The sequence below is a fragment of the Engystomops pustulosus genome, chromosome 5 (genome assembly GCF_040894005.1).
Source record: "Engystomops pustulosus chromosome 5, aEngPut4.maternal, whole genome shotgun sequence".
In the NCBI taxonomy this organism is placed as follows: domain Eukaryota; kingdom Metazoa; phylum Chordata; class Amphibia; order Anura; family Leptodactylidae; genus Engystomops; species Engystomops pustulosus.
The window spans coordinates 94,191,531-94,204,159 of record NC_092415.1 but is presented as its reverse complement, the minus strand read 5'-3'; the positions used below and the strand labels follow the sequence as shown (position 1 = coordinate 94,204,159).

General features: G+C 39.2%; 1 protein-coding gene across 1 annotated transcript in view; it reads right to left on the bottom strand.

Annotated features, from left to right (window-relative positions):
• The window catches only part of DROSHA (drosha ribonuclease III), a 176,059-nt gene that overhangs the window by 146,811 nt on the left and 16,619 nt on the right, over window positions 1-12,629 (bottom strand). The window contains exons 5-9 of the mRNA XM_072152739.1: window positions 9,300-9,441; window positions 6,072-6,223; window positions 4,401-4,481; window positions 3,309-3,395; window positions 98-184 (exon numbers count right to left, since the gene is read on the bottom strand). Coding sequence (XP_072008840.1) covers window positions 98-184; window positions 3,309-3,395; window positions 4,401-4,481; window positions 6,072-6,223; window positions 9,300-9,441 — 549 coding nt within the window. The remainder of the gene's footprint in view (window positions 1-97; window positions 185-3,308; window positions 3,396-4,400; window positions 4,482-6,071; window positions 6,224-9,299; window positions 9,442-12,629) is intronic.

Below are 12,629 nucleotides of genomic sequence, written 5' to 3'. Positions count from 1 at the left end.
GGAAATGTATTGTGTATCTGTTTTCATCAAATGACTTAATTCATACAAATATAAAATGCAGCAGTCCGTCTGAATTTCTGAGCAGTACAACACTTACATTTGTCAGAGGAGAATGAGCAAACATCGAAAAGCCTTCAAAGATGTATTCATGATCATCGTACTCTACAACAGTTGGCCGGTCAGTCTAAAAGAACAAAGTAGAAAACAGCAGATTGTGATAAAGCTGTTCTGTGCTCCTTAGTGCTCATTATACAAGGTGTTTGCATAGAGAAATTTCTTTGGCGAGAGCCTGTCTAAGACGAAAGGCAGAGCATTGTTAAACATGTTAATCACTTGTTCTTAGCTTACAATATTCATGCTTAATGTATCCATAAAGTTTCCGGCATATTTCCAGGTGATCCGGGTGCCCAGACTCTGGGCCAAGGATCAAGAGAGAAGAGTAAGTGACCGACAGGGTCTGTAATGCAGAGTCAGACGGCTGCCAACATCTGCCTCCAGGCAGCAGAAAGGTTAATTAAGGAGCAGCCGAAGCAAAATAAAACATTGTCCACAAATTCTAATTTGGCTTTAACCTGCACTCTATATATCAACAAGCCATTAGGAAGGATGGGCAAATAAATTAGTGTGCAAACAAAAACGTAGATAATTGGGAAAGTTCATTTGGGTTGCCAATTTGCAGACAGCACACAAATCAACACCAAAAAAATAAGCAGAAAATAGGGGAAAAAAACAGGGCGGAATTCATCAATCTCTTTTTATGCTCACTCAAGAAACCTGTTAAATTCTGAACTGAATGTGGGGAATTTAACTCCACTGATGCATGCAAAAATCCTCTGTGTAGCTCATAACTCACAATAGGATTGAGCATCAAAAGTCAAAGGCAAGAGGAAAAGACTCTTACACTGCATCAGCAACTAAATAAAACCCTGCAGTCATCTAACTGTTGCCGCTGTGTGGGAGGAAAGTCATAACTCTCAGGCTTGATTACATTTATATTGGGGAATATGAGGTAAAGACATCCATTACCCATAAAGCATAGGAGCCCTTATACACAGCACACACTTTTCTCTATTCAAATACAGGACTGACCAGATAATCTGCAAAGTTATTCAGAAAAAGACAGGTAAAATGACATTTCTTTGGCTCCGGTTTTCAACCTCAGGCTCATAAATTATTATATGCCATGTAGATTAAAGATGGGTTTATGAAGAATCGGTCTCATTTACTTATCTGTAGGGCACTATAAGTACCTCTGGAAAGCAGTCTATGATTGGAAGTAATACATTTGCTTAAAAGGGGTTTTAACAGGTCAGTTACCAATGGGGCAACTCTTGAAGCACCAGTTTTTGAATGATGCTGTTCCACCACTATTTCTGAATTTCCTGACATAAAAAGCCATTGCTGTAACCAGTTTTGTGAAAGCCCTGGAAAGGGTAGAGCACAAACATGGAACTGCCACCCTGAGAAATCTTTGGGGACATGGTGATATGCATCGTAAGGTCTGTTTCTACCCTTAGAAACTTGTTCTTGGGTATTAAATTTATGATAGTCCTGAATGATCCGTGTTTTTTTTTTTTTATATTGAAAAGGGTGGAGTAAAAACCTGAACCTTTTTCTGATTCTGGCACCTCTAACCTCTAACATGACTTCTTTCCCTAAAAGAGATTCTACATCTGCTTCCACAGTTTTCTGGGCCAGGATTCCCCTCAAGGAGATTATTTTGAAACGGAAAGGGGGATGGGACGTTAATTCTAATTTTAGGCAAGTCGATATGTCGTCTAAACCCCACTTGCTATTTGAAATATGTTCCCAGCATATGTTACGCTGTGACCTATTGTAAGGCACCGTTATGCTTTTGATTCAATACATTTTAGTTGAAATCAGAAATATGTTCCCAAGCGGAAAGCAAATGGGTCTACGCCCCACTGGAGACCTGGCATCATTGGGAACTTGGCTTCTTAGCATTCTCAGACTCACATGGTTCTCCAACTGCCTCTTCTATCTTTTCCTGTTTGGCTGCAAAACAGTCTACATCTACAAAAGGATTTGGTCTGCACGCAAAAAAAAAATTCACCTTGACATGGGATGCCACAAAGCTTATTTTTAGAGGTTACCTGGCATCCCCAAATCTTCAATCAGATAGCTCAGGGACTTTGCATGGATTTCCCAGTTGAAACAAAGTATTAAGCACAAAGACGGGCCACACATTTTGCAGCTACATTTGGCTTAAAAAGCAGCAGAAGAGGATTCCCAGGTCCTATGTGGAAAAGTATCCACTTTCTTATCCTTAGGATCTCTGAGACTTAAAAGGGTAGGGAGTATCTACAAGACAATTTAGAAACGGATATGTCTATTTTAGTAACTGGAGGAGGGAAGCCTATCATTACAAACTCTACACTCCCTGTGATCAGTCTGTTTTTTGTCGTTTTTTTTTTTTAGGAGGAGCATCATCAGTTTGAAAAGAAGAAAAGCAATAGAATTAAGATTAGTACCCTTTAATCAGCTGGGTCAGGCTAACTCACCAACAGGGACCAGGCCCCCCTTAAAACAGGACACACCATGGATGGAGTTTTAGCAGAAGATTGACCTTGTTTTGGGCCCTCGCGGCTTAGGGAATCCAGAGGAGGCTTGCCAATCTGTGGTTTTAGTTGGTTGCTAGTGGAGCTAGAAGTTAGAAAGCACCACGATTACTGTGCCCAGTCATTCCTTTTTTAAATTCCTACCCTACAGGTCACGTGACCGTAAGGTTTCTACTTCTGGCGTGTGCCGCCCGCAGGGTGATGGGACCCACAACACTGTTTACACCTCACACACCTGGAAACCCTGACTATCCAGGGACAGGAAACCACTGAGGCAACCGAGGTGGAGTCAGCTTTTCTGTCCTTGGGGGCAGGTACACCTCTCTCGTGAGAGGGAAAAGGGAAGTCACAGGAAGTCCGGAGATATGTTTCCAAAAGGTTCATCATAACCCCAGGTTCCTAGCAGTGAACGGAAAAAAAAAAACTTACACGGCAAGTATAACATGGCATAAGTGGCCAAGCCCTATAAAGATACCTTCTCGCACAGTGCCTGAGCCTCGGTAGTGCTGTACCTAAGAGTCATAATATCATTGAATTGGAAAATGCCTTTGTGTACTGGGGTCTGCTGTATGCAAAAAATCTCAACGAGGATGTGAGATGTAAAGTTAATAGAGCTATGTATATAGGGTTATTATATTAGACTTTTTCTCATTAGATGTTGAAGAAGGATTTTAAGAAATATTGAATTATTACACCAAAATATTTTGTAGCAATTTCGGAAATACTTACCAAAAAATTTGTTGGTGGAGACACTGTAATCCTGTAGTGAAAAAGACGTCCCGCATTATTTGTCATGGGCCTGCATGATTTGATGGACTGCCAGAAAGAAAAGTAGAAAATAAGTTATGGGTTATTTAGCATAAAACAATGCAAAAAGAAACAACAACAAAACACACGCTGGAGAAAAGGCATAATCTGGCTTTAGTAATGTTATGATTGACATGGCTGTATACAAAAAATATGATAATCACAAACACACCTACTATTAATTCCTTCCTAAAATCCTAAGCACTTGGGACCCATTTTTTTTTTAAAGACAGGAGATTTGAATTAAGCACTCGACTGCTGCAGCTTGTTGCTATGGTGAAATCTGCAATCCTTTGTCTCTCTGTTAAAGCCAAATGGGGCAAGCCAATATTTCAACCAATATTTTAACATTTACGGAAATATATAAAAGGATAATTCACCCTACACTCATTGTTCACAAATGATTCATATTGGTTATCAAAATTTACATACTTAACAGCAATTTTCTTTGCCGTTATAAAAAAAGCTGAATATTTAAATGCTTAAATTGCTATTGATTTAACATAATTAACATAGTTACTGAAATCTTGCCATAAACCTGGCTTTGGATACACACTCCAGTATTAACACAGGAGACACTTTCTCTAATGTGAAGCTTGTTCTTTATAGAGAGAGATGACACAGAAACTGAACTGTGTCAAGGGGTTTATGGAAAGTGAGAAAAATCCAGGAAGGGATAATGATAATGTTTTCAAGACATTTTCAGGTCACTTTTGCATATCTCAAGCACCTACTTATACTGCAATGCTTTACATGAGGCCTAACTGACCTAGGATTAAGATGACCACAAATACAGCAAAACCTCTGAGGTGACTACTAAAAGCTGACAAATTGTTCTACAAGAAGTGTGTGGACGGATGGGGGTGTGAGGCTGTTTTCTCAATGACGTCCAGTATACATACTATATAGTGGAGCTGAATATATGTTATAATAAATCTGGTCTAGACAAGGTGGTGGTCTTCTGGAGAAACATGTAGAGCAATGTTTTATGCAGGCTATATAAACATCAGTTACCTCCTCTCCTGGATAAATGCTGTGCCGGATTCCTGTTCGCCTGGCTTTAATGCTGCACTTACATAGTGGTCCAACATTCATCTAATAAAACATGGAACAACAGAAATAGACAAATATCATCTCATGGTTATAAATCTTCTGAATTTATCTTAAATAATACATTAAAAACGGAACTGTACTTTTAAGGACACAAAGGCCATCGCACTGCACACTGCAATCAGTGCATGAAGGCCAATACAGATCATAAGCAAAATCAACAATTTACAATTATGGTACATAAAAATTTTATGAAAAGTGAATAAAAAGTCATACTTCCAAAATGATAGCAGATCAAGCCACAAAAAAAAAATTACTCTATACTGCTCCGTACACCACAGTATGAAAAAATTGACCTCAGAATGTGGTAAAAAGGATAATTTTTTTTAATTAAAAGATTTTAACTACATTATGAAGCATTGTTATATGTTTAATGAAAATGTTTTTTTTATTTTATATGCTTGCTAAATGCTGAAACTAAGATGATGCCAGACTATGGATGAAGATTGATAACATTCCGCTGTGCAGTGAAAGAATGTGGGCTTTGGCTGATTTACGATACTACTAATTCCAGGAAAAAAAGAGCCTTTGTTTCTGCGATGCCTATGTTATAATTTACTAACCAATGAACTATTGACATTACTTTTTATCTTTAACTAATCAAGGCCAGGTCCTTCCCCACTGAAAGTTCTGTATAATCCTTTGTGATGCAAATAAAGCATCTCACATCTGCCTAGCCTCATGGCAACACTGCTGCACACAGAGTGAGATGATATACTATACTTTGTCTTGGTGTGATTTCTTTGAGCTCACTCTAAATTTTATTAGTCATTAGAAAACCTGAGGTTGTGTGAACAGGGGCAGAGCTTGAGAGCAGCATATACTCGACTATACAGAGTTTTCCAGCGCAATAATCAGTAGCTATTAAAGAAGTAGGGGTCTGTTATAGAGTCAGGGCTAGGTCAGGCGGTATCCCCAGATCAAAGTGCATTTCTTCTAAACATTCTCCCCAAAACTTTAGGTAAATATTCCTGCACTTCTTACAGCTGCAAAATGCCGTATCTCTGTAAAAGGGAAGCAAAGCGAGTCAACAGTAAAAAAAAACTGTTAAAAGAACTACTGCTGCTGGGACCTCACTGAACTCACTAATGGAAAATGCCTTTTTTGGCTATAACCTATTAAGTACGCATAGGTAACGGCATGTGACAGGGAATGTAAACCCCGCTGGATGGTGTGTGTGTGGTGGTTAATGCATTCCTGGTAGCTGTTTTTAGGACATACTTTGGTGCAACTAAAGAAAGGCCCCTCCGAAATCATAAAAATAAAAAAAATATATCACAATAGGACACCTCTGTATGAAGGAAACATGTTGACCTGTTGTTTTTGCCATTGCACCAAACAGGAATTTATGTATGAACCAATTTAAATAAAAGTGATATTACAATGTTCCTGATGAACACCGAAGTCGGAAAATAAGTTTTTCCAGCTGAACTCATGAAGAAGAGACTCTCATATTTTTACATTGCTTGAGTTAATGCCTTGACCTTTTCACAGGCTATTTATACCCATATTTATGCACTTATTCTAGTTACCCAGTGCCTTGGCAGATGCCTGGCACATATATAGTATACAGACCTGGCCAGGGTCATTATACCAGAGCTCTTCATGAAGACGGTCAGGATGAGCTTTTTTTCTCTTTATTTCTGCAATCACATCAAAGACCTCGGAATCTGAGCTGCTGGAGCAGCTATCATCATCTGTATCACAGTCAGAGTCACTGGAGCTCTCTGTCAGCAGAATAGAAGGAGCGAGTTACATGAAGAAAAAAGCATTGAGAATCAGAGAAACAAATATAATTCAGTAAAGTAACCATGACAATTATGCAGCTTCTCTTTATATATTAGATTTTTTCTATGTCCTCTATAATTCTCAAGCGACAATCCCTAACACAAAGTGCTCATTTGTCATTTCATTTACCTATATATAAACTACAATGGAGTTCTTTTACTTTATTGTACAGCATTTTAAAAAGAGACCTATATTCCAGAAATCCATACACAATAAACAGATATTCACATTCCAAACAAAAGATAATATATTTCTACATTGAGAAGAAAAAGAAAACAGTATTCCTAAGCTCTGGGGGGTTGGGCGGGGGCAGAATTCCTAATTGACTGTTCTAGGTTTCTTCAGTATTTATCTAATCATGGGCTCGCCAGTGTTATTGTCTACTCTGGGGGGTCTCCACCATTTGTTTGCTCTGAATGCATTATTTGGTTGCCGGGGTGGTATTTATTGCTGTACTGTGGCATTTACTGTATAATGTCTGGGTTGGCATTTTGTGCTGTGCTGTGGTTGTTGGTGCATCTAGGCTGCTGGTTGCCCTTTAAAGTTAAGCAGTATGGCAATCTGTGCTGTTCACCCCTGACCAAACTCCTTAGATCAGGCAGACATTTAAAGAAAATGTCATTATTCTTTTCTAGTATAATAAGAAGAATTTTTCATTTATTTACATAGCGCACACAGAGCTTGCCAAATTGGTCCCTGTCCCCAATGGGGCTCACAATCTAATCAACCTATCAGTATGTTTTGGAGTGTGGGAGGAAACCTGAGGAAACCCATATTATATCTTTATCAGTATTGTACCTTAATTCTCTTCAATTTTTTTCAAAGAATGGACCAATTGTCAGGCAGGGTTTTTTAGTATGATTACAAAAAACGTCCTAAGACGGCATAGAGAAGCCCATATCCGGACAACAAAAAGTGATAACTAAAACTTAGCTTTTATTGTTATATAAAATATACTATGGAATAACCGCTTAGTGCTCAACTCAAGAGATATGTTTAAAAACACAGATGCCCTAGGCTGGGTGGCCTTCAAATATGAGATCGTGACTAATTTGAAGCTATGTCAATATGTCAAAGTCAAAGTCAAGTTGGCTGGGAAAAACCCCCTGTGGGAGGGGGGAAAGGGTTAATGTCCTAACCAGTGCCCAATTCGGGTGTTGGAGTTATGAATATGGTGTGTCAATAGCTAGTGGGAATGATGCCAGTACTATAGAAATGCAAACCTTAATGCAATGGGTTATTATCATTTAAACCCATGCATTGATTTCTGTGGTATAAGATCGATCCAATCCCAGCCATATACAGAAACCTAATACTCTCCCTAGGATGTTGCCCTAAATTTAAACCAGCCAAATAAGTGAAAGTCACACCCCAACCTAAGTGCACTGCAAATTCTCTTCATAAAAGGCCCCATTGATTAATTGTTTGCTTTCAACACAGTCATCCTATAGGTTTATTAAACGTGCATTACAATTGTACTTAATTATTAATCATTTTCTTATGCCAACCCAAAATTAAGAAGATCCAATTGTCACACAGTGAGAAAAAAAAATTCTTGTCTGGAGTTACACTTACACTATATTATTATGCAGGCAGTCCCTAGGTTACGTACAAGATAGATTCTGTAGGTTTGTAGTTAAGTATGATTTGTATGTAAGTTAGTATGGATATATTTTGTAAGTGTAACACCAGCCAAAGTATTTTTTTGCCCCTGTGACAATCAGATTTTCACATTTTGGTGAGGACAAGAATTATCAATAAAGCATCATTGTGAACACTTTATATAAAACTCAGTTCAGTTAATTGCCAGCATCCAGAAAGCTTCACCAGAGGTCACAGTTGGTAAAGAGGTCTATTTGTAACTAAGGTTCGTTTGTAATTCAGGTGTTCTTAAAGGACATCTACCACCAGATTTAAAAGGTGGTAGACTGTCACCAAAGGAATGCTCATTACCTTAGGGGTTAAATGGCAGCCTTTCTGTCTTGTTCCTGCACGTCCGCTACACCGACTAAAGTACTTTATAAAAATATGCAAATGACACGTAGGGGCTCAGGCCCAGTTGTCTGCAAATCTCGAGTCTGTGTCTTCTTGCGCAGCCGCACTGGTCTCCTGCTGGCTGCACAATGTTTAATACTCGCGAGTAGCCGAGTGACGTTACCGGCCGTCTGCACCGCTTGCGGCCGGCTGGCAGAGTGAATATGAATGGAGGGGGTATGTATATTTTATCATCGGACGGAGTCAGGAAGTGCATATTTGTATAAAAGTACTTTATTTAGTGTAGCGGACGTGCAGCAACAAGATAGAAACACTGCCACTTATCTCGTAAGTTAACAAGTCAGAGACTGCCTGTAAACCAGTTCGATTTATGTACAAATTAAATTCAAGAACAAACCTACAGAACATATCTTGTATGTAACTCAGGGACTACGTGTACATACAATATCAAAAACGAGGCCATGCAGCAAGTATGAAAGTTACATTATACCGAAACTAGAATAATATTTTCATTATTTAAGAACACCGGAATATATTCGTGCAAGCTACAAGATGGCAAACTGACCTTTAGGAATAATGGCTTTTTAAAAAGGTGTCAGCCAGGCACATGATGAACTGTTCACACATTTGTCAAAGTTGAAAGCAAGAATTCTTATGAAACTAAATCATTATCGACAGGGATTTATGCTAATAGCCAGATGACACAAAGTGACACACATATTCCTGTGCTGCCTGTGCAAAACATCTAAAAATGTGTTAAAAGGTATAATAAATCTGAACATACATCCTACAAAAATACTTCCTATGCATATGCAATGCTGAGTATACATAATGCAAGTGTAATATTGCTGCCAAGAATATTTACACATTCTGAAAATCTCTACATTGCCAGGCTTCAGAAAAAAAACAAACATTTCCTAGGCATGGATAAAACACCTCCACAGATGGTGAAAACACTGCTTTAATAAAAATAGTAAGAGTAGATAACAAGCACACAGAACAAGAACATAGTCTTCTTACCTAAATCCTCATCTAATTTGGTCTTTGGTGGCTCCCACGCCGGCCTAGCAGCTCTCGCTTTTGATTGACGCTTGCCAAGTTCTTCTTCAAACTTGTCATGTAAATCCCTTAACCTGCTTGTGCCGACCACAGTGGAATCCCCCTTTGAAAACAAAAGTAGAATGACCACTGACTATCCATCATTTGGATGTAGTACATTTTCTGAAAAAAGTAACTAACAAATATGGATAGGAGCAAGCAGACTGTTTGCATCCATGTGAGTGAGACCGCATTCACACCTAGGGTTTGGAATGGGATTTGAAATGCAATTCAAAAGCTGCAGGAAAGAAGAGCCTGGTCGGAATGCATTCTGTTAACTTTACATAATGTAAACACCAACTTATCACTATTCATACAAACAGTGATTTTATGTAAAGGTGTTGCTGACACAATGCAATCAGGCCAAGATCTTCCTTCCTTCAGCCTTTGAATTGCATTTCAATACACAATTTAGACGCCCTGTGTGAACACGGCCCAACAAAAAAAGGTTACTGCACCTTTTCCAAGATATACTTTTTGCATGTAGTGTTACTAAATGTGTATAATATTTCACAGTTTTGCTCCATTTAAAACTTGTTGACCAGTGGATAGAAATCTGTACAAGTGGAAAAACTTGACCTTCAGCATCAAATGTTGGTGAAAAATCCTTGCCTTTATTTTGCATTCATCTTTAAAAATTCAGATACAGCACGTACTGACCAAAGCTGGTGATGAAAGCAAAACATAATACGCCCTTACTCATGGCTGGTTTATGTATGGATAACTTGTTAACATATATTCCTATTCCATCTTACGTCACACTTATGTGCAATGGGGGGAGATGGAGTTCATGTGATCACAAGATACTTCCATGACAATCATAGTTAAAAGCACTAATATAAAAATAAACACAAACTAGTGAAATTAACACCTACGTACAAACATATGCTTACAGGAATATAAACAATGCAATACCTGGATAAGAAAAAACAAAGCACATGCAAGCCCAAAGTACTCCAGTGAACATAGATGGCTTCCAGTAAACAAGAGACCCACACGGTGCAAAAAACAGCATCAGGGAATCAAGGGTAGAAACAATATCCAATACAAAGTCACTATGATGCCAACCTGCTAGACCGCAAACAAGAGCCATCACTATTAAATTACCTAGATATTCCCAGGATAACTTCTTCATTTATTTCTGCTTCTATAGTGAAGCTATGAATAATGAAACATAAACTTCTATCTGTAATTCATGCCCATCAGAAATCTGGTATTCAATATGAAAATCCAATAGGCCTCGCACTGTACAGAAGATTTAACATGCTTGTATCTGTTCTGTACCCATACTGTACTCTATCTTTCTGATGACATTTAATCACAGCAGCCTCCATGGAGGAGAAAGAGGAATAGAAATCCATGCAGTCCGAATCAGTCGGATTGTCCGACAGCCCGCCCCCCAATGTGTGTTGCACGGAAGCCAATGCAGCCGATTGCATGCGATACAATCCGAGAGCAGACACCTGTTAAATACCGGTCCAAGCTGTGCAAACCCCGAAAAATGTGCAAAGTCCGACAAAAGTGAGTAGCGAGACCCGTAGTAAATAAGCCCCACTATTTGTTCCGCCCGATTCAGCATCCAGTTTTGATACTTCCTTCTAAATAATCTTTTTCTGATATCAGTGACCTTGCCTATATATGTTCCTTCTCAAGTGACATAACACAGGTGCACAGCATAAATCAAAGCTGTGAGTTATTAAGAGCCATACACCTGTATGTGATCACATGAAATCACAGCAGCCTGCATGGAGGATGGAGAGGAGTAAAAGTCCATGGTGGCAGATGTGACTTCATGTGGTCAGATACATACATGGGGTACCGTTTGCTATTGTTAAGAGGCTAAAGGACCTGAGATGTCACTCTGCTAAATAGTGTCTGATAAGGATATTTTATGCAGGGCCCCAACAGCCCTCTTGGCTTTTGTAAGGTGAGTCCCATGGTTGTCCTGGTACCAGGAACTTTAACATAAAAAAACTAAGACATGTCAATCTCTTAGTGTATGAAAAGATCTTCTCCCGTTTAATCATCAAAATGCATAATATATAACAGACAGAAGAGTCATCAAAGGGGCGTGAATAGTATACTCCAAAACTATTGGTCATCAGCACATTCTGGGAAAAAAGTTAATTACTTGTGCTCAGTTCTCAGAGACCTTGTAAACAGATATTGTTTATACTAATGCTGAGAAGGAGATGATAAGTGGCTCCAGAATCCTAATATCATGCAGCATCGAGGACAGACTGGCTTCTCATTAAATGTCAAAGGGTATTAGCTGACAGGCCAGCAAACAGGTTACATAAAATGAAGTTTGAATCATGACATTAACTTGACATTAACTTGATGGCCGCTGTATCTAAGATGGCGGACAGTAGTCAAGATGGCGTCCGAAACCAGTGCGATCTCCTTAACAGTGTCAAACTGCTAAATAGTAAGGAGGTATAAGGTATGGGAAAGAGTAGGCCAAGCAGGACATGCCCCCTCTGATGCCAGTTAATACAAGATAAAAGGTGATTCATGGAGATGTAAGGTAAACAATTTTTAGGTAAAAGAAGGGTGTCAGTTATGATTTTTAAAGCGCTACAGAAATTGCTGGTGCTATATAAAAAAAGATTATTATATTATCAGTTAGTTACTAGGGTTCTTTAGGAACCGGTCTCTAGCTGTATTTGTGCAAATGTGGTGACAGGTTCCCTTTAAGACTGGGTTCACATAATGTTATTTGCATAAGCTGCAAGGAAACGTCAGGAGGTTTTACGACGTGTCCTTACAACGTATGGCACAGACGTATCCACCTGTATGCCTATACAGTTAGATAAGTTGCCTGGGGACCCCACCCCCCTGGATGCAGTGGAGGAGTGTACATCGGCAGTAGCTGGCAATTGGCTGCTGCCAATGAATGGGGCGTTTCCCCAGTGATATCAGCGGGTCCTCCCTCCTGTCGAGCGCATATGTTGCTCAGGTGGCGGCTGCAGGATGAAAAGATGTAGCTTGCCAAGTCTTTCCATGCTGCATTTTTCGTTTGACAGACAGGAGGTATAGTGGTCAGACGGAGACAACAACTATGCCTCCGTCTGTCACTATTTGTCAATGTATACGCTAAGCATATACGTTAGGTGCTTTCCCAATGTATATGCTCAGCGTATAGAAAATAAAAGCAGTATGCACCCAGTCTAACTCACACACATTGTGTGTGTGTGGGGGGGGGGCAGGATATTAGGTAATTTAATATCCTCAGATGGAGGGTCATGTAAT